This window comes from Hippichthys cyanospilos, chromosome 14, assembly GCF_059441005.1.
Source record: "Hippichthys cyanospilos isolate Australia breed blue-spotted pipefish chromosome 14, RoL_Hcya_1.0, whole genome shotgun sequence".
NCBI lineage: Eukaryota > Metazoa > Chordata > Actinopteri > Syngnathiformes > Syngnathidae > Hippichthys > Hippichthys cyanospilos.
In genome coordinates, this window is record NC_142382.1 from 5,007,479 (window position 1) to 5,035,296 (window position 27,818).

At 37.4% G+C, this 27,818-nt stretch overlaps 2 protein-coding genes across 3 annotated transcripts in view; one reads left to right on the plus strand and one right to left on the minus strand.

Moving 5' to 3' along the window:
- The window catches only part of cnksr1 (connector enhancer of kinase suppressor of Ras 1), a 28,666-nt gene extending 26,865 nt beyond the window's left edge, over positions 1–1,801 (minus strand). For both annotated transcript variants that reach the window (XM_088432594.1, XM_088432593.1), the window contains exon 1: positions 1,577–1,801. In XM_088432594.1, coding sequence (XP_088288720.1) covers positions 1,577–1,628 — 52 coding nt within the window. In that variant the 5' untranslated portion in view covers positions 1,629–1,801. The remainder of the gene's footprint in view (positions 1–1,576) is intronic.
- Positions 1,526–27,818, plus strand: part of rps6ka1 (ribosomal protein S6 kinase a, polypeptide 1) — a 49,736-nt gene continuing 23,443 nt past the window's right edge. Inside the window, exons 1-2 of the mRNA XM_088432596.1 lie at positions 1,526–1,794; positions 18,540–18,584. Of these exons, the coding sequence (XP_088288722.1) occupies positions 1,627–1,794; positions 18,540–18,584 (213 nt within the window). The 5' untranslated portion in view covers positions 1,526–1,626. The remainder of the gene's footprint in view (positions 1,795–18,539; positions 18,585–27,818) is intronic.

Consider the following 27,818-nt stretch of genomic DNA (forward strand, 5'->3'; position numbering starts at 1 on the left):
GTAATTCAATCAAACACATGCTAATAAACAAAAAATGTAAGCAAAAGAGACATATTTGAATTTCCTTCATCAAACTAAGATATACTGTGAATTATGTGGCTACATTTCCTTAATCCAGTTCATCCATTTTATGAATTATTTTTAATAGTTCACTGAATGTGGCGCAATCTTGTGAAAGACCATTTAATTGTTCTCCCAGGCGCTGTGCATTGCTGGCAAAGATAGATGAACAAAGAACAGATTCAGAGAAGCAGGACATTGAGGTTATTTCAGAAAATTGTTGAAGGTTATCGCTTCCAAGTAAGATTTATGCCCTAAGTGTTAAGTTTACTGCCAGCATAAAATATAAACAACTTCTGACGTTCAGATAAATAAATAAATAAATAAAGGTTATATATATTTTTCAGTTGCTTTAATGAGAACATGTGTTTCATTGTATTTACCTGTTTTGCTCATGCAGGACATATAAATTTACTTTAAAAACTAGCTTGCAACAACGCTGTTGAGTGGAGTTAAAAAAAGATGCTGAACTTAAGGCATTTTCAGTCGTGAAAAGCTAATATTTTGTACACTGTTAATGTGATAACTACGTTATTTTTAGGTGCAATTAATAACTTTAAAAATGTCCACTTGCTGTCGACTGAAAATGACATCACATGTTGAAACAAAAGCAAAAAAATAATAAATTCAAACTCTTTGTTGTGATTTTCATTTATGAACATAACTTCATTGCTGGTTTATCATTTTCTTACTGTATTTCTTCCTTTTAAGTGGAACCAGTCAAAAATATCAATTTTATTTATTTACTTAATAAAAGAAATATACAAGAACCTTTTTGTGGATTTTCATTTATAGCCATAGATTTATTACATACTTTTTTGATATTTTTCCTCTTCTAAGTAAGATGAGAGAAAAAATGTTTTTAACTAATGCAGTAAAGATAAAACAAATTTTAATTTAATAAGTTTAGAACAATAAACTTGCTCATTTTCTTGCTATATTTCTTCATTTTGAGCAGGACCAGTTAAAAAATCTGTTTTATGTATTTACTTTTTAACAAAATAATTCAACAAAAATATTACTTATTTAATTGATTAATTAATAAAAGATAGAAACTTAAAAAAAAAAAAACTTTTTCCCTTCTTTACGGAATTCGGTTACTGCTAGTATTTTTGTGAACGTAACCCCGCGATAAACGAGAGCGCACGAAAGCCTGACTTATTTGTTGTCGTTGTCCTAAATTAACAAACCAGGTACATAATTGACGTTAAAATGAACTTTGCTTTTTTACTAGAGTACAACGCAGTCTGCAACATTTAACTTTTAACTAAAAGAGTTAATCTTAACTTAAAGAGTTACGCTACGATGTAGCACACTTGTTGACATGATCTGTTATGGCTCCACTTCCTCATTCCGCCTCCACCTTTCACTTCCCAAAGGATTTGCGTGTTTTGTAACCGCCGCGCTTCTATTTGTGACTCCAAAGTCGCTAGGAGGCAACTTAAACGTAAAAAAAAAAAAAAAAAACGAAAAAGAAAAAACGAGTATGCTAGGCGGCGGTGACTGTCGGGCTCACCTTGGAGCCACCGGCACACCGTCTCCTCGCTCCAGGCCGTAATCGGCTCCATGCTCGGCGCGCTGCTCCAGTCGCTCGGTCAGCTCCCCGCCGCCTTGGCTGACGTCTACCTGGCCGCCGGGAGGCCGCCGCTCAAGCTGCTGCCGCTGTTGCTGGAGGACGACGGGCGGGTGGGCCTCGAGTCGGACGAGGACGACGAGTGGCACTCCTTCGTTCAGGTACAGGTGGGGTGGGCCGGCCGTGGGAGGGAGTCGGCAGCAAACCCCCTTACCTCCCACTCTTGGCGTCCCTCCTACTCTCACCTGTTGGCAGCCTTGTGTAAAGTTGCAGCAATTAAGCAATAATTCAGGAAAACTACTACAATCTTAGCATAAAAATGACTTGCGTAAACGTACTTTCGACAGTAAACTTTCGACAGTAAATAACAGTAATATTTTCTCTATAATATTCCAATGGCACTTTTTAAACGTTCAGTCCAGAATTTATATTTATATAAACAAACATAAGAATATAGAATAGCTATAACAATAAATTGAAATGTTTTACAATATTTAAAAAGATGTTAGAAAAATGCAATGTTAAAAAGATACCAAATGTAAACCTTAATAACAGTGCAATAACTTCATTCTCAGTCCAGCACTGGCATATATTTCTTGTATTTTCTGTTTTATTCCTGAGTCACATTATTTTCAATTTTTTTATTATCATTATATTTTTTTTCTTTCATTTATAGAAAACAAAGGGGGTAAGACTAGATAAACTTCTTCCTATTCCTATGAACATATAACTGTACTTGAGGTCATTAATCTAGCTTGATTTTTTTTTTCTTTTGGTTGTGTTTATTTTGATGAAATTTGTGTTCAATGTTTATACGTTCAATAAAATCAATCAATCAATGCTAAAGTAATCAATTGTTTAACGCAGTGGTTCTCAACCTTTTTTCAGTATTCCTGTGAAATACGGTTTCAGCCAAGTACTCCTTAACAAGTGCAAAAAAGGAACATTAAAACATGCCATCAGTGTCTGATTAATTAAATTTAAGAACATTTCAAACTTAATTTGCCCACAAAAAAATAATAATCAGCATAAAGTGTCCTGTTTTGGATTACAGGAGGGATCTGGTATGAAAAAGAAATACCTTAATTATTAATAAATATCGTTCAACAAAAAATAATCAACACAAAGTGTTGGAACTGTACTCAAAAAGAAATAATTATGAATATTTGTCCACAGAAAAATATTAAACAAAGCGTCCTCTTTTGGGATTACAGTAGAAAATTTGTACTTTTGTCAATAACTCAAATCTAATCTCCACAACATAAACCTGCTTTTGTGAAATACATCACATTTGTACTTCTGGACTTTTATTACAAGACTTCCTGTGGAAATGTCCCAACAAGACTTACTAATTTAACAAACATGTGCAAACCTCATGACATCATCAAAACACATTAAAATAACGCTCCCTGTAACGTGCTCTACTCACTTCCACGGAGAGTTTGAGGCTTTTTTTGTTCAGGACCAGTCACAAGAATCCTAATCCTAATCCTCTTTTCTGGTCACTCAGCACTGCTCCTCGAGATTTTTTAAGGAATTAATTTGGTTGTTTAATGGCTCCTATTCTCCAATGAAATACGCTATTTGTAAATTCAAAATTTAAATATTTTGGGCTGTTTCTTTCTGTCATAAAAATATTCTGACAAACTGCCCCCACCCTCCAAAAAAAAAGGTTTTTCCAAAAACAGGATTTATTTTTCTTTAAAAACAGGAAAAAATACTCTGACAAAGAAAGCACAATGAAAACAATAGCATGATGAATTTTATTTCATCAGATGATTGTATAAAATTAAATAATTAAATAATCTGGATCCAGATACATAAAGTAGATGTATAATCTAAGTAAAAAATTAATCTGCAACCACTTGATGAATTAAAATTGAGTTATTTCAATGCAATGCTATTTCTCAATGATATGTGAGATATCCACCATGAGCGAGTCTGCAGCAAGTCACATGGTGTTCAGAGAAAAAAAATCCAAGAAAACAGAAGCTGATGCTGTTTTTCAACATATTTGTTGTTTTTTCTCAACTGTTTAGTGTTAACATGTATTCCCCTGTTTTTATGTTTTTTTTTTCAGGTTATTTTTAAATGACATAAACTAATTACTAACAAAAAACTCAAATTAAAAATAGTTACGAAACAAAGCCACAGAAATTTGTCTCAACAAATTGTTTTTTCCCATGAGAATGCAATATGCTTCTGTAGAAGTTAGTTTAAAAAACACATTTCTGAAAGGCGTTAAAGAGCTGCCCTATATTATTTGGCACCCCCTGTTGTTCAATCTGTGTAATTGACATTTAGATATTTATAGATATTAATGCTCATAGTTAACACGAGAATTTGCTGTTGAAAAGACTTTAAGATTGTGTCTTCATTCACTGAGTTTATGGCAGCAAAAATAGGAGGAGTATAAGTTTATTCACTAGTACTCAACTTAATTCTTGCCAGTTCTTGTTTTAGTTTTGTTCAGGTCTGTTTTGCGGAAAACAAGCAACAACAACAACAAAAACCCTTCTATTTTGTCATTTTGATGCATCATTGAAAATTTTTTGTTTTCTATGCCAGAAGTTTAGATCAGCCCAGCCCAAAATATGTGAGATACAAACTCAAGTTCCAACGTGTAACAAAACACACCCATGACTGCAGTCGCCGGATTCTGCATTACTGGAAGAGAGATGACTAAGTGGAACGAGAGATTTGAACCATTCTTTTCTGTGTTTTACTCCTCAGTAAACGAATCAATGATAATTCAATTTCTTGATACCTGCGGTAACCCTGTTAAAATCCCACATACTGTATTTATACCCCGAAATGTGAGCAGTAATGTCAAAGACCCAGTAAATAAATTAAAATCAATTAAATCTCTTAGGTCTTAGTAGTGGTAGTTAATTGACATTTGCGCGCATTCGATGGACACGCCCACACACACAGGGGTTGATTCACAGTTCAACCGCAACCTAATGAAGATGTGGAGTATTTTCAGTATACATGTCGATGACAGTTTTGCATTGAAGTGCACGCAGGCTAATAAAATCATCAAAAAGCCTCGACGCCAAATTATCTGTTCCATCCCGTGCCCCATTTCATCTCCCTTTGTTTGCTCCGCATGCCTCGCCTTCATCCTAATTTGAATCCCCCCCCAAAAGAAGAATATCCATCCACAGTTTGATGCTCTCCAGTTGCCAATAGTAACGGGAGCTGGCCGCGAGCAAAACACTCTCAGCAGCTGAATGGAGCGAGGAAGTGTGGAGGGCAGAAGGGGTGTGTTATATCACAAGGGCCCTCACAACAAGAGCTGTTGTCAATGAAAAGAGATGAAGCCTACGACCGTATGCTTCGTGACCAAAATTGGACATTTTTGGGAGTAAAGCTAGGCTGTCTGTTATTAGTAGTGTTGGGAAACCCGGCTTTCCAGAAAAACCCCGGGATGTGTGTCAAACCACAACTGAGTCAAGCACATTGCAGGAAGTAATCAGGATGCAGGGGCAAAATCACACACCAAAAGAATGATAAATTGAGCAGTTTGTCTCTTGTTATACCAGTAACATGATATAGAAGTCACCACAACACAATTTAGCAAAACATTTCTTCATGTTCCAATGAATTTGCTCTCAATTTGAAAATGAAAATATTTTGCTCATGTTGTGTCAGATCTGCTGATACCTACAAAAAAAACTCTTAAAAGGGGAAGTCTGTTTTCTGAGTTTGGTCGTGTTTCATTTGCAAGCCGAGACGTAATATGATCTTGTAAAAAAGATGTTTTGTTTGATTTTCCTTTTAAAATCTTGAAAAAGTGCTTTCACGTACCTCCATTTTAGAACTGTTGGTGGAACCGACAGTCCATGTGCCTTAGCTCCAAAAAGTTAAAGAAATACATATATAAGGGCGTTATTTCATTTTACTGTACAGTTGGTATTCTTTTTTTTTTAAATAAAATTTGTTTTAAAATAATATCCAGTAAGTACGTACAAAATTTCAGAAATAGTAGAAAACCTCATCGAAAAATTAAAAAAACGCCCCAGAGAGGTCACATTGGGTGTAAAATAATTATAAAAGTAATTACATTAAAAACAACATCTGAAATACATCGTAAACAAATTCAATACTACATTAAAAAATTTGCAATGATTATCATTTTGTTTTCAGAGAATTCCTTTTCAAAATCTTCTAGAAAAAAATATTTCATATATTTAAAAAATCTAATTGATTTCTTATGAATAAATATAAGCTGCCATTCATTTTGCAAAGCGAGCGTTGAGGCATGACGTAGTTGCAGTTTATCTCTCTGCCTGATGGTGGCGACATCGGACCTGGGAGGTAGAGCAGCAAGGGTTTAAAAAAAAAGAAAGAAAAGGAGGAGGGCAGGATGAATCTCGTCTTTGGGAGTGTGCCAATAACAATCTCGGCTCGGAGGCTGCGCGGAGCTTTTTACTACCAGGACAAAACCGAGAAGAGGAAGCCCAGCGAGGAGGACACAAGATCGGCTTCGAGTGTGAAGCCAGTCCGCACTTGGTTTCATCCCTCAGGATTGTTTTGTTTTGTTTTTTTTGTTTGTTTGTTTGTTTTTTTACACGCGGGTTTTTCCGGCTGTCAAAAACTGATAGCCCCAAGGTTGTTTAGTAGTACCTGGATTTATTATATACTCCACTGGATTATCACTTTGGAGGGAGCTGAATTGAATCAAAACGATTGCACCTGTTTGTTGAAACCTCCCGAGTGGTGCACGAGGACTTTGTGTGCACAGCACCAAGTCACCGAACCTACACCGAGACCAAAGCCGAGCCGAGAAGTTCTTGACGCGGGGGAAATTTGCAAACATGCCGCTTGCACAGATTGGCGATCCGTGGCCCTCCATGGAACTAGTCCAGCTGGAAACTGAGGTAAACCACAAGTGCAATGCACAGCAGAATTTCAACGTTGTATTCAACCTACTACGCTTGACTTTTGGAATTTGCAAGGAAGTGCCAGTACATTTGTATAAGTTGCTTTGAAAAGCTCGATTTGGTGTCCATAAATGTTTACATTGAACATGCATGCTTTTACAGTTTCTCTCCTCCCTTTTGCTGCTTTGAATTGAATATGATAACCCCAAAGAAAATCCTGCAAACTCAGAAAACAAAGAAAATCGTCCAAACTCGTTGGAACGTTATATTAAATACTTTCAAACGTATTTGCTAGTAGGTGCAAAGGTATTCATTTAAAAGCATGTCACATTACTTGTAAGTTATACACTCAATGCCTCCCTATTATATTTTGCCAAGCCCCACCTGGGAAAGAGACCCCCCCCCCCCCACACACACACACACACACACACAAAGACACACACAACGCTTTGACTAGACAATTATTGTCTATAAAAATTGTATAAGTATACCTAGACCTGTATCTTTTTTAAGATTAACAAGACAAAAGCAAAATAAATAAACTCTCAACAACTTTCCATTATTTTTTACAGTGTTTATACAGGTTACAGCTTAGTCTAAAACAGAAAAAAACAAGTGCATCAAAGTGCTTGAAACTTAAAAATAAAACAAAAAAAAGATGAAAATTCATATTTTATTGCAAACACACTTCACATGAGAAAAACAAAGCCTTTTCCCTGTTGTCATCCGCGCCCCCCTGGCACGTCTTTACTTTTCACATGCCAACACAAAACCACATTTGCTGCATACTTTCTGATTTTCTTCTTTGGTGGGATGCTGCAAGATTTCGCCACAGTTTTGTCATGACTCAATAAAGGTTGGGATTAGCCCAATGTCAGGCAAAAAATACATTGTTTGTACTAAGTAAATAATCATTTTCAGACCAATAAGGTGACATTGGATCATTTCCCTGTGGTTGGAAATTGGACGAAAAATAGAGTTGCATATGCTACTGATAATTTTTCATAGCTTTTATTGTACTCTTATCTAGAAGAGGTGATTCATCACTTCACATCAGTTATTTCCAAATGTATCTTTATATGGCAATACTCCACTTTTCACTTCATCTGAAGAGCATTTATGCCTAAGCCCAGCGAAGTGCCTTTTTACAGGTTACACTTTCCACTGTGCTATAGCTCCCCAAAATGAACTTTTCCAAACAAGCACCTGATGCTATCAGGTTTGAGCAGCTTGTAGATAATTCTGTGTGCGTTAAGTGTGCCTCATCTGACAATTGTTCGCTCCTTCCGATCAAAGTCAGCAGAGACCAGTTTGTCAGGTGTCTCAAAAAAACTATTCTATGAAATTACACTTTAATTTTTGGGTGTATTTAGAGAGCACCCTCCATGCGGTAGCTGGTCCCACAGTTTGCCAAAGAAAAGGTGAAACGTCCACTGTTGAGCTCCGCGTTTCATCTTTTTTGGAGGTTCAAGCATATAAGTGAAAGTCTGCCTTGACACCTGCACGGTGACAACCTGTAGAATGTCACTGCCACCTTTGAACTGCTGCAGGAATCTATGACATCAGGCGCTAGGCGATATGCAATATTCATACGGTTCGTCTCTGATCTCCCTCTTTTGTGAGGGGCTGTGCGCAGGATTACACAATGTCCTCAATCTTCTTGATGGAAATAATTGATTTGTCGATAGAAAGGTTAGAAAGTATGTTATAGCCCTGGAAGTTTATCTCTGATAGCCTCAGGTACGAGTGGGACATCCTGCTCTCAGAAGTTATCTCCATCTTTTTGCATATGTGGCCTCCCTGATTACAAGGGGGACATGCTGCGGTATCCGACTAATTTAAATCAGCGGTTTCCAATCTGAACCAAAACTTATGAAAACAATTATATGTCATCATAAAAGCAATACACTGCACATGATAACGAGCACAGATGTTCTGTTAGAACACTATGAATCAAAAACCAAAATAGACAATAGCAAGGGTGTCCAAAAGCTGTGCACAAGAATTATAAATAAAAGAAGCAAGAATTTATTATTATAATACCTAAAAGTGGAGGGTGTCAGATTAACTGGTTAATTGCAATGAATTCACTACAGACATAGTTCAAGTGTTATGGATTCCAATCGCGTTAATTTTAATTGCTATGCTTTCTTTATATCGATTAGATTTGTTTTTCGTGCATCTGACATCTTGTGCTTGAGTCGTTTAGGGTTATAAAACAAAGGTTAATCTTGCCCACTGATTGGCTGTAGGGTTAGGGTTAAGGGTAGGTTTAGGGTAAACTTCAAAATAGATATAGTGAGAGTTGTTAATTAGGCAAATGGTAAATTCATCTTTAAAAATGCCCGATGGTACTTTTGATAAAGATAGAGTGATATGCATTCTTTGTAAGAAGCAACAAACACTTCAAGTTTAGCCTACTACATAAATGCAAAACACCCAATTGTGACTAAAGCCGCAGCTTAAAATAGCAACAAACTCACTAATGCAAAGCACTAATCCGAACTAAACTCAACACTTCATTTGAACAAGTGTGACTAGCAAGATGGACAATAATTTATCTCAATGATAATTTCTAGTTATTTGCTGATATGCCCTCTACCGAGGACACTAGGATTTAGTAGTATAGCGCTAATGAGGCAAAAGATATAGACCAAAAACAGAAAAACTGCACAATATGTACAGTTGGCACTGAAACAAGCAATAACTGAAATTACTGTAAATCTGCAGCAGATTGCCAACTAACAGTACACGTGATATTTAGATCAAATCGTCCATACTATACATTGTCACTGTCAACAAAATGAATCATCCTCTCAGGCTGTGTTGTTATAGTACATTAAGTGCATTCAGTACAATTTTGCCTCATCCACTTGTCAGCGGCACCTCTGAACAGATTGTAGTGCTGACACTGTAAAAAATGTCGAGTGTAATTATGTGCCATTTTATTGCATGATTGATGAGGGGGTGCAGTTTTCTATATTTTTTAAAAAGTGATTTTTCTCAGACTGCGCAACACCTCCCCACTTTGCATTTATTATCACCCGAGCTGTGATCAATTTCATCACGCTAGTCGTTACCATCCAGGGCGGGCTCGGTGCCATTTCGGTCTGAACGACCCGGCCGCTGCACCATGGAGACACTTGAGGCCCGTGAGCAATTGAGCAGAAAGAGTAAGCTAGTGCGTCCATGCCAAGCGGGCATGGAGGACCAGGAGACAGATGGAATGGTCTTCTTGGCTGACTAGGAAATGAGAGGGCTGGATGACCTGCTGTGCTCTGACATGAGTGGTGGTACTTTGAGGTCTGGTCCAGGTCCATTTGGCTGTGAAGGTTCCTTGTCGTCACAGTTTGCTGTCTTTCAGGGCTAGAGGTTTTTATTTAAGGTGGTGGAGGTCGCTGAGGTTCCATCACTGGCACATGTTCCATGTCAGGGTCTACTTGCCGTCCTATTTGACCAGGCCTCAATATTCTATTCTATTTTCTAAATTTAGCTTTCCACCGGGATAGTTTCCTCTGGGTCAAAAGAAATCCCTTTTTATAGGGTGTGGTACTTTCGAGAGGTCAAGGAGACTTTGGAGCTGTGATCAGGAGCTCTGAACATGTTTGACTGGAGTCTTTTAATTCCAGGAACTACAAGAACTAAAAACGCAGCTAAATTGTTGGTTTCATTTCACTGTTTTGTTGAAAGTCAGGCTGTCCTTAAATTAGCAATGCTTGTTCTTTCTTTCAGTTTTTTTTTTGTTTTTTGAAGTTCCTGTTATTTGTGTAGTAATTTCTAGAAGTTCAAGAACTTTTGTGGTTTGATAATATCTGGTTGGATCCTTTTCTTGATACTACCGAGAACTAAAAGTTTACGAAATCTTAAGTCGAAAGGCGTCTCACTTGTCATACTTTGTTCTGGGATTGAATGTGAGTTTTCTCCAGATTTGTTCGGTCTAGAAAAACTGTCTTTTTTGGGTGTTCTTATGTCTGAGCTAGCTACCACATTTTAAACACTTATCCTCAATGTATTGTTCTGTCATAATTAGATTGATACGTGGTGTAGAAAACGGGATCTATTGACACAAGCCTTTCTAATCCAATTCAACGTGTTACCTAAAATTGCATGATGTTGCTCTTTCTCGCTTCAGATTTCAAACAATTCTACACCTTTATAAGTATATTAATAATAGAAATCCAGGGTTTGCCTCACCTCTTGGCCATACCAGGTGGAATCGAACCTAGTTGCCTGTATTCCTAATATACAGACAATGAATAGTTCCGAAAAATAATGGATTTCGAAGAGGTTTTTTTTTTTTGTGCAATTTGGCATTTACCAACTTTGCTAATAGCATCTCCCAATATTCACGGTTACCCTGTTTACCCCACTTAATTGTCTTTTGGGACTTTTTTTCTGTGATAATTTTGAGATAGCATCAGTTTTTCACAAATGTTCACAATCCTCTATCCTTTTCTCCCCTGAATATTGGCTGTCCATTGTACTAACCAGACCTGATCCCTGCTTGCCATCTGAGATGATATTGAGCTTTCTGAGGGGAGCATGGCATCATAGCAGAACATAATTCAATATATTTTTTTTTAAATTCACTCTGGAATGAGTGTCATAAAATAGAAATACATGTTTTCTTTCTTGTATTTCTTCATGTCAAAGCAAGAACCCACATAGCAGATTCATCCCCCTTCCGCAAACGTTTAGATCTAATTCCTCAATGTCAAAGCCGGAATCCTATCGATTTCCTCTTCCACCATGCTTGAAACAGCTCAAGTCAAAGGTAATCTAATTTATGATTATACCTGAATCAAAAGGCACAGGTAGTAGGAGGGAGTCATAAAGATGTTTGATTGACGATGTGCTTTTATTCCTGCGGGCTCATGACGTCTGATCCGGGGTGAATCAGCCCTGATAAAGAGGGACCAATCATTCCCACCGCTGTGCCTCCACCGGTGACTCAGTGCCACCTGTAATGGCTTCTGGTATTTGTCGTGATCCCGTCAATGAGCCCACTCATGTGTCCACAGGTCCCCGTTGCCACTAAATCTTGACCACATAAATACAGACACTTTTACTTCTATCCTCAAACTTTTAATACAGTTGCACCCACTCTACTTTTCAAGTGTGTATAAAAAAGTGACAATTGTTCATATTTACATTAAGGAGGCCGGAAAGGAGAAACTGACTGAATCTATTTTGGGTTATTATGTAATATCTTGGGCCTCGTTGAGGAAAAAGCAGGGTCGATAGCTCGAGAGTTTGCCGCGTTTACGTCACGTTTGGCCCGAGCGCTCGAGTGTGTGCAAGTTCATGCCTTTATCTCCCGCGCAGGATTAAGTGCAGCTAATCTGGGTGTGACCTGAGGAACACCTGAGCAAGACTGTGGGAGGGAAAAAGGGCATGCGATAACACATAGCTTTTTGCTAAAACAAAAATGCACTTGCTTATTCAGGCTTTTTTTGGTTCATAGAAAGCGGTGAGGAACCTACCTTGCTCAGAGAGCTTTGATCCAGGCCGCCATGCAGTTCTAAAAATGAGTACAGGGAATGTGCTAGGAACTACTTCTGCAAAATGTCATTATCAAGCTGATGACCAGTGGTTGTATTATTATTTTAGCTTTTTCCGAATGCATCAAATTCCCCAAAAGGTTTACAAGTTTGAACAAATCGTTTGTCTTTTTAGTGTATTCAATTGGATATTGGTTAAAAAATAATTTGCAATGGTAAGTCAACGTGATCTAAACTTTTTTTTGATTGGTCCTGGTGATGAGCCAGTGGAGTAAAGTTTGTTTCTTCAGATTCCGAGAGTTGACATTTTAGTTTGCCAAATAAAAATGTTTCAACGTACCCCCTGCAATGTGCTCACGGCCTAGTAACTGCTGTTTGGGTGTAGAATTAGTATTTCCATTGACATTTGTAATGTTCTACTGTGCAAGTAGTTAACTGCGTTAGCAAGTACAATACTCGCTATCTATTGATCGTCGAATGTGAGTATTTTTTATCCCACTTAGCACATCAAACATCGATTATGTGCCACCAGAAAGATGAACTCTCTGAGATCTGACTTCGTTTCCCATGATTCATCAACACAAAATGGAGGAAGTAGTTCAAGGTTCGGTATGATGTGAAGGTGAAACGCTTTAGTTATATGAATCGCTATGACTACTGTTTGATTGTCATATGCATGGCCCAAACAATTGGCTTTCTGGAGGTGGAAAAAAAATGGAATATTGGAATGTGACATACAAAAAACAGTGACAATTTTGGCCCTCAAAATGGGGAGTGTCCCACTTAAAACGGGACGTCTGGTCACCCTATGCTACAAGCTAATACTAAAAGTAATTGTGCTAGAAGCTAATGCTAATTGTTTCAAGTGGTTTCTATTTGTTCTCCTTGTCAGAAACCTTAGCCTAAAAAAGACAAACAAACATAGATATCACCCTAAAAGTGGCAACTAAATATAGATAATGCCCACTTTGTGAAATTCAAGGACATAAGCAAAGTGGTCTTCTATCAATACTCACCGAGGTACCAAGAAATTTATCCGGCTCAGATTACATAAACCATCTAAAACGTTGTCATTATAGTTTTTGTTGCCTGGCTGCAGTGTGATGTTGTTAAAACAGATTTATCTAACCAAATCAAACAATGCTAGCGTCCTGAGCTTATTGGCTTTTTATGACTGGGTAGTCATACTGCATGGAATTAAAAGTTCCGCTTTCTCGCTTATTAAGTTGTCCCGTTGGACAAACGTTTGCACAGTACAATTCCCACACGTTTAATCGCAAGGCCTCCTTGCTTATTATCATGTTATTACGCTTATTTGTGTGCGGGCGCATGGCTGCGTTCTCATTGAGGAAGCCCAGGGGAGCGCCGTCGCGATTAACTGGGCCACTTGGATCGACCATGCGCAGCTAATGAGATTGAATGTGTCAAAGGAACAGTGTCGGGAGGACTGCTGACCACGTACTGTAAATGCACACGCAAACCCTTGTCATCAAGGTTTAAATCAAAAATACCACACTGTGCATGTTGAAATTGTTCCTCATAGCCAAGACGGCTTCAAAGTCTTGTTGACACTGGCGTGTAGGGAAAGTAGCATCTCTAGTGTTGCCATAGCAACCTTATATCTCCTATATTTGAGGTGTTTAATGCTGGTGGTCATGTCTTGTGTTAGAGCAAGGGCTATTTAGCATTCTTTTTATTTGGGATGGGCAAGTCCGTTATTGATAAAGTAATCCTTAATAAGGCAGTTGATTGTGGGGATTTGATTTTCGATTCCTAGTGTTTGGAAACAATTAAGGAAAAATAGAATGTCCAGTTTGGTGACAACTACATTTACTAGTGACAGGCACTCTAAACCAGAGCTGTCAACCGTCACTAGCACTCTGTAACTGTAAAAATTCATCGATTAATCGACAGCTAATTGATTATCAAAATAATGGTCAACTATTTCAATAGAATAATCTTACAAAGCCATTTTTTTCTCAGCAGTAATTATTCATTTATAGTTGTAGTCCTTCCTGAAAATTGAATCATTATTTTTTTGTGTTTAACCAAAGTAAGTCATTTAATAAAAAGCTGCTTTTACTTTGAAAAACAATGTCCAAACCAGCAACGAAATCCGGTTCAAAAAGGTTGATGTATTTCAATCCCCGCTTGTGTGGTATCATTTTTTTTAATCACTAAAAATACCAACTAAAATAAAGTAATTGGTTAAATAAGATTGAGTAAGGAAAAAATATTTGCTTTTTTTTTTTTTTTTTTACACTTTCATGCAAAGTAAAATCCTAACCCATATTCAATGTAATAATCAATAGAATAATCAATTAAAATGTGCAACAAAACTAATGAATAATTAAATAATCAATTTTTTTTTTAGAATATATCAGTTTAGAGACCCCACATTTTTTGTGTATTTTTTGCACTGTGTGGGGAAAAAAAGTCCGATTTTCGAATAAAACTTTTTTTTTTTAAATCCGATTCATCAATTATTTAATAAAGCAGCCAACAGATTCACCAATTATTAAAATAATCTTACCAAAAATATTTGGTAGTGACAACCAAACTCCTAACTCGTTTGCGTCTAAAACCAATTTTCTGCTACACAATAAGTGCAGGCACTTGCGCTTGAGAGCTCCTTTAGTTTTATTTGAATCAACGATGAAACGTCTTCAAACAATTGAGTGTTGAGTTCCCTCGAGCCAGCTTTTGCGGATTACTATGACCTTGCGTGACTGACAAGCTAGCATAAGCTTTTGTTGACATGCATTGTAAATACTGCTGCAAACAACTTGACAATGTCCTTTACTGACTTTCTCTTCGCTTCTTTAAAATACCCTCAATATTCTTATTGTTGGTCTACTTTGCTGCTTAATCACCACCATTTCTCAACATGTCCCCTTTTTATGACTGTGAGCTTATACGACTGGAACATTTAGGCTGCATTGGCTCGCCTCGTTCAAAGTCCAATGAGCAGGTCTGCAAAATGCCAGCGCTTTTAGAGCCAATTCAATTTAACAGCCAGTGAACATCCATATCTCAAAATAAGCACTTTTCAAATCTATTGCATTAAAACGGAATATAGAAAACGACAGGTGGCCTCTCACACTCTTGTTTAGCGTTTGCTTGTCAAGGCCGCCGCTTGTCATTGTGTTGACTGGCTGCCATACCGTGAACAGTCACAGTCTACAGGAAGCAGGAGAAGGAAGAGGGTACAGAGGATGTGAAAGAGTTCATGTGTGCCCCTTTTGTGAGTTAAAATCACCCATCAAATAGAGAAAAAAAATCCACTTGTTTTTTAGACTGCTGTTACAAGAATATTTGATTATTTCTTATGAAGGTTCCTTTCCCTATTCAGCATCACGGTTGTACGTCACTGAAGGACTACAGCGCCCAATGAAATGTCTCGACTGGATTCGCAAGTTAATTTAGTGATCACATGGAGTTTTTACGTTGGTGCCTGGAGGAAATGGCTTGAGTGACGTCCCTTATGGCCGACTCGTGTCTTTAATTACGTCTCAGTTCAGGGTTGGAGTGACTTGTGTTTTTCATGTGCAGAAAGCGTGCAGTAAAAGTGCAATTGTGGGATTTGTGGAATTCATCTAGAGGGAGTCATTCTTGGCCCAGAACCCAAGCAGAATTCCAGGATATGTTGTTGTTGTGCTTTTTTTCTTATATAAGAAACTAATTTAATATATTTGTAATCACATTTTATCAAATGTTATTCATTCTATCTATATTCAAAGATTAAGATGATCATGGCTCTTCAAACATCAGCCAAAAATATCTGGCCAAATGGTCAAGATTTGCTTCTTTTTTTTTTTAACTACGTTTTACTTTTTATGTACTCTAACCAATTACAGCAGTTATATACAAGTAACACCTGTTTTATTATTTCATAATGGAACCTGAAACAAAGCAAATTTAAATGTTTACAACGTAAGGAAATGGTGCAAAAAATTGACTGGTATGTCGCTAATTTAGACAACATAAAGACACTAAGTATTTTAAAAAATATATGAAAACAATTACTCAAACCTGAAAGTGTTAGATATAACACACTTTCTACTGTTGGTAACACGTGAACATACAAACGACAGGGACTCATGTTTATATAATTTGATTAATTGAATAAATTGCGCCATGCGATGCATTCTGGGACCCAGAATTATAAAGGTTTTAAAATACTGGGCAGGTAATTTAGGATACAGTATTTTTTTCAGCTAAAAATAGGTGTCGCTCTGAAAAAACAAACAAAATCGAAGCAAGCTCTTTTTTTGACCCATGTAGTAATACTGAGCGTTCATGCACAAGGGATGTTTCCTGTGTTTAGTTGCATATGTAACATTGCATGACTCACCCTCTCAAGATGAGCCCCACAAAGAGTAAACAACTGCTCTCTCGTCCCAAATGTGAAGAGGCAGCAAAGCGCCAAAGTCGTCACTAAAATGTGGTGAGTCAGCAGTCTGTGACGTACCGTTGCATCTCTCCTGGGGTGACCACGGCATGAGCGGTGTCAACCAATCTAAATATGACCGGACAACATGTTTTTTGGCATTTTTCCTTTTATTTTCATATTCTTATAAGCTCGCATTGGTCAAGATTGCACACTCTAAATTGTCCATAGGTCTGATTGGGTGCGTAAATGGTTGTTTCTGTGTGCCCCGCAATTGGCTGGCAACCAATTTGGGGTATCCCCCACCAACTGCACCAGCAAGCCAGTGACCCTAGTGAGGATAAGCGCCTATAGAAAATGGATGGATGTCAAGCTTTCTTCGATGAAACAGGACTGTGCTTCTTAAAAAAAAAAACAGTCTCACTTGTTCCATTATTAGCTAGTCCTAATACAAAATCTTCCCCAAAAATTCTGCATTTATAACAATACTATCGGATTTGATTGACGGGCACAATTCAAGAAAGTACTCTTTGTTAAATATGATGCAGTTCCACATCATTGCAAAACTAACCACAGTGATTAAAAAAAAGTCACACAGTGCTCCTTTCCTAGTTACTCAATCGGATGGGAATGAAATCAAAGTCCAAAAAATTTGACTCATATCAACGAGTTAACAGGAACATACCAGGAAGAGAACTGTCGTAAAAAGAAAAAAAAAAAAAAAGAATAAATACCAAGTTAAGACAAAAAACTAGGTGTAAACAACACATAAGAGGCAGAGCACAAGTATGAACTGTAAGTGGGTAGGTTCTTTATGGATACCTACAACAATGTGCAAGTTTGCTTCGTGAATAAACATAAAGTGCATGTTTACATTGTAGGTTTGCTACAGCTGTTTCTAAGTCGTTTGTGTGCAAAGGAAGGAGCAGCATAAATAGCGCAAAAAAAAAGTTAGGTTTCATATAGGTGTCTAGAAAAGTCCAGAAATACAATAGATGATGTTACATGATCTACAGTGCAGGACAAACATTTGGACACACCTTCTTCTCGTCAAATACAATTTTTTAGAAAGGGGAGCTGACACCCTTGACTATTGCTTATTTTAATTCTAGTGCCAAGCGTTATCAGAAAAGGAAACAGGGCCTATATATTTAGCATTTTCACTTGTCTTTCAAGGCCAAGAGAACATTGTGTAGTATGTCTATGTGAATTTGGGTGGTATCATTGGAAGATTGACTTCCATTCCTTACTTTGGATTGCATGTAAGTAATAGTATGTTGTATATGTGGAAACACTGCCATCCAATAGTCACAGTTATCAATACAATGCTCAAATTGGCTTATATTAGGTAAGCATTTGTCAAGGGTGTCTGCTAGCCTCATTAAAAAACGTATTTGATGAGAATTTCATAACTTATAATTGTAATTACTATTTTAAACGACAAGAATTCTCATCCATGGCACTGAAAGGGTTACATTTCCTATAGAAATGAGGACCACTTTTTTTAAACACATTAGTTCTTGCCGTAATAGAAATTTTAACAGTTGTCCATCGATTTATCTCAATTGAGAGACAAATTTTGTGTGTTGGGAGGAGCTCACTTTAGCCTGGGTTGTTAGTGGAAGTATTTTTTAAACGTGTAAGATGGCTGTAAAATTATATCAAACCATTTCATAGTTTGCTGTGTGTGTATATATATATATATATATATATATATATATATATATATATATATATATATATAATATATGTCTTAAATCTATTCATACAGGCAACTTTTTGTACTTTAGAAATGTTTTCTGAAGCTCATCGTAATGAGCTTTAAGATGAAAGAAAATGAAGGTATTTTTTTTCCCCTTTCTGTACATAACACATTGATTATACATTGTACGGCAGATCACTTGCAAGGCAGGACACGAAGGACGCATTTGGGTCGCTTGTAGATTAATAACGGCGGCGTTAGCGGAGGAGCAAAGTGTTACGGCGGACTCGTGCCGCCCACGTCGTCTTGCAAATGTTCTCCTTGTGTTCTTTCTTTGTCTGCTTTCTTTTGTATGCACGTGCTCGCCCTGTGGACTGTCCACACACATACACACACTGACAATTTTCTTAACTGCTCTCTTTGACAGAACGGCCAGAGCACTGCTGAGGATGGAGTCACACCTGCTGTCAAGGTAGGAACACGCCCACACATCATCAACTAATTAAATGTGTTTGACACCCAAGTAATTATACTGGGGATGTTTGGACTGCTGCATTTAATTATTTCATGGTCCGCGAGGGTTTAACTACGGAAAATTGGAGCTGCCATTGCGGGGTAAATGTTTTTGCCTGGCAAACTCATTCAAACTACTATCAAGCATGTTTAAAATTTACTTGTGGGCTACATGCTAAAAACATAGCTTTTGTTCCCATAATGCCGCGGGGTGTTGATGAGCATGCCCCATGGGATTATGGGAAAATGGATCTTTTTGGTATGCAGCAGTAGAGTCAAGCTTATTTGCAAGTACGTGCGAATATTTTTGCAAGAAGATCCATGCTTCTGTACTTTTTTTTTCTATTTTGGATTCATATCTATACAGGAATGCATTCCAATTATTGGTATTGCCAATTACTAAACAAATGGTTGTGTTTCATTCCAGCCAGCTCAAGTTAAAAATAGAAGCAAATTCTAAACAGACCAGCTAACAGTTAGCCTGGCTTCTTCTATTGTGTTTGCATTTTCCGACAATCTGCTTTGTGGCACCATGCTGCCTCTCACTGGTCAGTCCTGGTTCTACAACGGGAATCTGTTTTTTTTGGGAGAGGACTGACGAATCTTGGTAGAAATTTGGTTAAATGTGGTTTGCGTTTGTCATCTCAAGTATGTGAGCAGTAACAAAAGTGCAAAAATTTTCTTCCTCGTATGTACGGTCTTTTATAAAATTCATGAGTCATAATAGGGGTTTTCTTTTTATTTTATACTCCATTTACCGTTTATACTCCATTTACCTTTTCTAAAGTTACTTATTGCACTAAAATACAAATACAGTGGTGTCTTTAGGTACATGTGATCCATTTTACAATTTAGTTTGAGATTTTTTTTCTCATGCAAATATTTGACTAATGAGTGCTGTATGGTGACAGTAAACTCAATTTAACATACAGGTTGATTTTTTTTTTAGATTGGAATTATTCTTCATAAAAAGTGTCTTCCAAATGAAGTTAAATTTCAAAGTGTACATAAAATAAATACAAACGAATATACATATATCTAAAACAACCACACAGCTCTTGGAAGAATATGCTTAGCTTAATGCCAACAGAGCATAAAATGCCATAGACAGGCTAATAAATAGAGTCTGTGGCTGGATGGTAACACTTTAGGCAACAAATATTTGAACACAAAATTGGAGCAACATATGAAGACCCCTAATCTAACAATACTTACATTTATTCTTTATCCTCTGTAAAGAACAATATTTGAAATGCAATGACAATCTAATAACAAGTTAATCTAATCAAATTTGGAGGTAGCCCAAAATTAGGCAGAGGTGGTCGTGAACAAATTCGCTAATCAGGAAGTCATTCTGACTGAAGCCTCAAAAGTGTTGCAGTGGCACATCAAGGTCTTTGCATCAACGTTGTTGCTCCTGCTCGCTGTCCTCAGTTGTCCTGCTAGTGTACGATCACGTCACAAACATGCACAAGCTTGCACGCCGCTCGCAAAGAATTGGTGAGTCAGCCCTTTTTTTTTTTCTTTTTTTGCTCCCCTCCTCCCGGCCTCCATTATTGTCTGGTCTTTTTGGAACATGATCCTATTTCCTCCTGTGTTATTCTGCAGGGGCACCGTGCCCGTGCTCGCTCGCTTTTGTGTCCGGTCCTTGTGAACCGAATGGCGTGGGCGAGTGTGAGTGAAGCTCGTCTAGCATCCTTTCACTTTATACTGACATCCCATGATTGGGGTCGGCACACGGGGAAATGCCCTAGTCCAGATCATTACTTTCGTTTATCACACGCGATACCTTATGACCGATGCGCTTTCTTGCATCGCGGCACCAATATTAAATTACAACCAGATACCGCTGGAATCATGCCTTACATGCGCTAATTGATTGGACAACACTTGAGAAGTTGGACCGGCTATTTATTCTGCTCTACTTTATTAGAATGCTGCATTCAATACTACTACGGGGTGATTGACTTTCTACGATGTAATGGGATTGTTTTCTCAGGGAGGACATTGACGTGGCCTTGGAAAGAATTAGTTGCAGGCTTTTTTATCAGAACTGGACTATGGAATTGATTTCTAGTGTTTGGGATAATTGTAATGCTAACACAGTGTAAAAACATACTGTAATCTGATTGTACCGCGGTGGCAAAAAGACACATACTATTTACATATTTTCTTCAAAGCTGACAGTGCACATTGTTATCCGGTGCGTCTTATGCTGTGCATAAACTGCAGGTTTTCATTTTCGGGAAAAAATAAAATGACTTAACCTTCAGGTAAGTTCTTCATTTTTTACCTCTGCATTTCAGTTGTAAATGTATTTTTTACAATTACATTTTTTAAAACACCCTGTTTGACATTTTCAAATGCTATATTTGCTTTTACATGATGAAAAGGCTAAAAAAAAGACAAGTATTTGTAAAAGAAAGCACAAGTTTATAAAATAAACCCAGAACGTTTTTTTTGTTGCAATTTGTTTTTTATTATTCTATTAAACTTAAGTTTATTATTTAATTGAATCATAAGTATATTCTTTTAAACTATTGATTCATCTTGGCATTGATCTAAACAGTCTTTTGATGTAATCGAGATACTTTTACCCCATTTTTCAGGTAGTACTAAAATAAAACCACCGTTTATTAATTTCGAGAGTGAACGGATTGTGAGAACGCTTCTATTCTATTAATACGTTTGGACTGGCTTATCTGATTGTTTTGTTGACATTCCCTTTAGTGCAGCTCTATCTAGAACACGCAACCCCAGCCACTACTGTAGCTTCTATTCTATGTGCTTTATAATGCGGAGCGCCTTATACATGAAAACGGTTTTAAAATGGGCCATTCCTTTAAGGTGCGTCTTATAGTGTGGAAAATATGATATCAGTTCTTGTAAATAACAGTAAATAATAAAAAACTGATGGCTTGCTTTCAGTGTAAATTCAAGGCTCTTGCATCCTTCCATTTTTCTGTATGCTGCCCTCACATGCAAAAGTTTGCCCTTTAGCCCATTTCTGTGTCTGCTTTGCAGTAGTATTACACCCCACATTCTCCCACTTTGCTGCAGCTCTCTGTCTCCTTTGATACGTAAATACACGAGTCTCTCACACTCCCCCATTGTTGTTGTTTGTTCGCGCGCCTCGTTCCTGCTGCTGCATTCAATGTGGCGTGCTTGCCGCAGTTTCAGGCGACTGCTGAAGCGGTGCCATTTTTCATGTCACTCAGGGGGCAAAATGTCCCACTCTCTTGACACGAGGTGCTGCGTTATGCTCTCACCAGCTTGCTACCGACTGTCTTTTTGTCATTTATTTGCCTTTTTAGACACTAAGCCCAAGTGAGTGCGCTGTGGGGATTTTACAGCTTTTTTTCCCTGAACACCACAGCACTGCAAGCAGTCGTAAAAAGATATCAAACCAGTAAAATTATAACCAATTAGCTGATGGTCCTCAGAAGGGTTTATGAGTATGTTCCTTAGCATTGCAGTTATTAAGAAACATGAATTAGAAGCACTTTAATGATGGTATCAGACGGTTGTTTTTTTTTTTGTTTTTTTTTTTGCTCCACGTGCATCTAATGGGCTTTCTCAGCTCGTATAGATTCAGCTTCCACAAGCAGCCTGTGCCGAGGCGTATTGATGGAGGGATCATCTGATCTGTCTTGCCAGGGGAGTTGCTATTACCCAGTTTTCTCCCGACGCAGGCAGTGATCCACTCCCTCAACAAATGTGGAAATCCTTTTCTTTGTAGCAATAAATGGTTAAAAAGAAGCCACAAAAGTGAGACCACGCGCAGTGATGTAGTAGTTTGTTTTGGAGCAATAACAAGAGAAGTATCACATCATATAAAAGGCAGTGAAGTAGCTTGGCAAACACGATCCAGTCGGGAATCTGATCGACTGGCGACTAATCTGCGTCCAGCTCATTTGGGAACCTAATGAGGTTAAGTGCTTTTGAAAATGGAGAGATGGGGAATTTCCTTTCCAGGGTCACCCTGTCACTAACAGGAACATTTTAGTGATGTAACAATAGAGCTGGCTGATATGTCCGAAAATATATAGATATTTTTTTTCCACAGTCATTTTGGCCAGTCAGAATTTTAATCAAAGTAAAAATCTCAACAAGGATTTGCTTCAATGTATTTATTTATTTATATCAGGTTTAAAGTGACCTTAATGTTCATAGCCTATGTAAACAATAGCCAGTCATGGCTTTTGCATAATCTGCTTAAATGCCATTAGGAAATATTATATACACATTTTGTGAATCACTGATCCAGCATTCGTTTGCTTTCAGGATTTAGCTTTTTTTTTTTTAAAATGACAACTTAATCAAATTGATTCGATTTATTGGCCAGCCCTCCTTGACAGGTATTTTTAGGTAACATGTTAACATTTTACAACCCAGCAGTCATATGAATAAAACTAAGTAGAGCTGCAATTTATTAATCGATTATTTGCTCAAAAATAGAGAAATATTTTAATCAATTATTCGTTTAGAAACCATCAATTACCTTAATCCTCAAAATGTAAGCCTCTCGACAGTAAGTATTGATATTTTCGAATATATCTCATCTTTTCGTGATTTTATTGCACTGTCAATGTTAGATTAATTAATTATTAAAATAATCGTTAGTTGTAGACCTACATTGTTGATACTCAGCTCAACTTTATATTTCATCAGATCAGGTTGCTGTTGGTATGTTTTTGTCCTTATAAATGTGCCTATCAGTTAAAAGGAAAAAAAGCAGATCATCCTACCCTGTTTTCCTCCTTTAGGAGCCAAGTTAACAAATTGTCTCTACCTCAGTTAAAGTTTACTCATTGATAGTTTCTTTTTTCTAGTGATAAATGTTTAAACTTTTGTGTGGCTCCTGTAAGTGTTGGTTAAATTACCTTGACGTTATCACAACTGAAAGGAAAGGGTTTTCCATCCCTGCCTTAAACAGTGACATTTAATGGATGCGACCAATAAACCACAGGCTCGATTTGGCCCTCAGTTAATCTTACGTTTAATGCAGGCCTGCTCCTTTACGTCGCCCCTGTTACATAATTCTCACCCCACTGCGGCATGAGCTCCGACCATGCAGGCCAGAGGGTAGAAATTAGAACGAGGTAATGCACCACAGATCGTGGCTAATGGCTTCTTATTTTCCCTCTGCAGTTAGCTGCTGAGCGAATGGAATCATCTAAACGGCACAATTAAATAGAAAGCGCAGTGTCGCGCTGGTAAAGGCCATAAGCCAAGATGATACGGTGTTAAAAAAAAGGTAAGGGAGTTTCAAGAAGAAAATGAGGTTCCTACGCAAACTTAAGATTTTGATGGTCGCATGGGAATAATGTGAGGCGAAAAGAACCTCTTTCACACAGAGACCCTGCAAAATTGCCTCAATGGAGCGGTAATGGATGGGATGGCATTCGTCCACGTTTCATTATTAAATCATTCAATTTGAATTATAGGCATAAGCAGACAAAAAGGTGTGCAGTGTGCCTTTGAAAACTAGCTCCACTATAACAAAGTCACCAGCAAATTATGCAAAACAAATAGATGGACGGAAGCTTGCAAGAATAAGTCATGCATCACATGGACTGACAATTAAGACCTTGGACACGGTTCCGGTCAACCCAGGCAGGCACTCTGTTTACTACACCAGTCAAAAGTAATAAGCAGAAGGCCCATACGAAATCAGGTGCTCTGGTTCTCAAATTTTTACACTACAACCGCAAAAAATAATTTGATATAGAGTCCCCATAGTAGTAAGGTCACGTATTCATTGAAATCGAGATTTAATTCCAAAAATAGTTATATAATGTTTTTGTAAACCACTGTAAAATTATACAAATTCAATATTAACTTTGCAGTTAAAGGAAATTAAACTGGACTGCATTTCAGCTGGAGTTGTCAACATTGATCGAATAATCGACAAGTAATCAATTATCAAATTATCAACTATTTTAAGTATTTGGAGCGATTGTTTAACTCGGTGGTTCTCAAATGGAGGAACTAGTAGCCCAGGGGTACCAAAAAAAAGGTTAAAACCGGTCTAGCAGTGACGTTATATACAATTTGAATGTTTAAATCAGTTATTCTTTCACATTCCACAAGAGGGCGCCTAAGTTTACTTGTTACCCATTTTGGTTTAATAAGCTAACGAAACATTAGCATTATTTTGGAGGTCGGCATCTATGAACGATACGTTTTTTTGGTCTCGTCAAACTAGTCACAGCTAGCCGGCTAACGACATTCTAGCAGTAAAAATGGGGCATGCAATTGTAATGAATAACTTGCTAACTAAAAAATATGTAACTTGCACCTGCACTGAACAGCTGCCATGAGCAATGGCTCTCATATTTTTTACTGTGGGGGAGGGGTGAGTCAGAATTTGCCACTGAGTGCCATTTTGGTCAAAAAAAGAAAAATCATGGAGATGGAACTCGGTCACCTCCAAACATATGTAATGTACTTAGAAACAAAACAGTGAATAGTCCAGTTATTTTGCCATCTTCGTCTGTAAAAAGTTATTTTATCTAAATTTAATGTCCAAAGTATTATTTATGTACAATTAATACTTTTCAGAATGCATTTTGCCACTTGCTGTCAACCAAATATGACATCACATGTGCTGATGGCTCAGCCCATGAAGGTCACCTGACCGACAGGTGAGCCGTGATTTGTTGTTACCAGAGCCTTGAGCTTTTACATTTTGGAAAGATCACTTCCAAAACATTCCTTGGAAATCACAGCGTTTCATCCCCGTTGAGCTATTTTTAGAAAAAAGCCAGTGGGCTACTAATGTGCTCCTTGAGAACTACCCACAGGCACCATGTCGGTGACCCTGTTCTATAATGTTCGTCAGCCTCGGTGTCGAATGTTTCCAGACCTAATTAAATATTTACTAAAGGAGCAAGTGAGCGCGTAGGCGCCGTACTTGACGAGTTGTCAGAGCCCAGGGCGAACGCCAAGTCGAAAGTCAAGGCTACGCGTTTTCCCGGCTATCCTTGAGAGCGCTTAGCGTGTGCTCATGCATGCGGTTGTCATGGAAACGGCCCTCCACGTCTCCAATAAACGTAACCTCTCGATTGCCTAAGAGGTAGGACTTTGTCTTAAAACGTCATCGGGATGAGGTTACGTGTTTGTCCAATAAATTGAAATAAAATAATACTTGCAAAATAAAACTCATGTCTTTTACCGGGTTAATATGATGATTATTATTATTATTAGTTGTAGTAGTTGTAGTAATAGTATATTAGCATCATAGGATTAACTGTTTTCTTCAGAAACTTTTGTTTTATTAGATTAAGTCACTTGTGATGGGAAATTCAGGTCCAAGAGTGTTTTTTTTTTCCCTTTTTTTCCCGTTTTTTTTTTAAGATCCAAGGAATTTCCATCATTTGCGACAATGCCACAAGGGTTCAAAAATATAAAGCTATCTTTTGGAACAAAAATGTCTCATATTAAAGCTTTTGGTATTTTGTTACATTTTGGATTTTGTTACTACAGACCACAATAGTAAACATATTGTGAAATTAACACCCGGACATTCGAAACCGGAACAATACATTTGAAAACGCAGTTGTTGTTTTTTTTTCTTTTTTCTTTTTTTTTTGCTTGTGGTTTCCAGCTGTTTCTGTAAGAATCCAGGAATTCCTCACTTTGCAGAGGTTAAATAAAGTCCATAGCGCTTCCTGTAAAGGCTGACCATCCTGACAGATGGTGGTCAACTTGAGCCACATTTTCAGCTTGATGTTTCCCCGCCGGAGTCACCACTGGGAAATTGTCAAACAAACGGGCGGAAAGATGTTCAGGAGTGTGTGCTGAAGTCAAACAGTGCGCCGTGATTTCCAGCGAGCGGGTAGAGAGGCGCGTACTAACAAAGCGTGGACCCTCCTCTCGGCCCTGCGGAACCAAACACTCTACATTCCACGGGAAGGTCAATAGGAGGGGGGGCAGGGCTAGTGTCTGACTTAGGGCATCACTTCGGCCCCGACATTGCAACAGAACTTGTATTATTTAATACGCCTCATTAAATCATCGTTTCAAAGTAAAAGAAGCGTAAACTCAGGAGTTGAGTACTCGTACTTGTATTGGAAACAGAAAGTGATATAGAACATCCGCGTTCAATACTACAGCAACTATGATGGCAATTTTAGTTGACAGCAAGTAATAAAATGGCCGCCCCCTGGGATTGATACAAACGGATAGATTTCACTGCTTGATTCATATTCCACGATACAATATTTATCAGTGTTATATTTACAACGTAGAACATATTGTTTTAAGGAAGATTGTCAATGTATCAAAAATAATAGTGGTGTTGGTGCTTAGTATCGGTGTTGGTGACAATTTAAGAGTTGAGTACACACATACGGGTATTGGTCTGAATAAGGGTTATGTTTGCGTTCTTAATTTCTGTAGTTTTACACACAAACGTAATTAGTTATGATAATTCAAAATAAAACATTCACAAATGTTTTACTTGTTTTTCGACGATTTATCAATAAATTGGCAAAATAATCGCCATCTTAATCCAGTGGTTCTCAACCTTTTTTCAATGATGTACCACCTGTGAAATATGTTTTCATTCAAGTACCCCTTAAACAGTGCAAATCATTTTTTGGTTTAAAAAAAAAAAAGACTTAAAACATGCAGTATTTGATTTATTAACTTTTAGAACCCTTTAAACTTCCTTTGTATTGGTCCACAAAAAATAATCAACAGTGTCCTCTTTTGCATCATAGAAGAGATCTGTTGTCAAAAAGAAATCAGTTAATTATTCATATTTATTTGTCCACAAAAAATAATCAAAATAAAGTTTCAGACCTGTTTTCAAAAATAAATAATTATTAATTATATTATATTAATTATTAATTAATTATATTATAATTATATTTTTTCCACTGAAAAATATTAAACATAAAGTATCAGTTTATGGGATTACAGTAGAGATCTGTTTAAGAAAATAAATCATGAACTTAATTATTGATAAATATTTTGTCCATGTATTGTATGGGGGAGAATCTGGCTTTTAAAAATAATGAGATTGAATAACATACTGAGCATACAATTTGGTTTATGAGTTTATATTTTCGTAAAACATTCAATTAATTCAATAATCCTTTTTAAAGGATTTTCGCATGTTTGTTTTATTTAAAATCTCAAGTACCCCTGGAGTTCCTTCAGGTACCCCCATTTGAGAACCACTGGC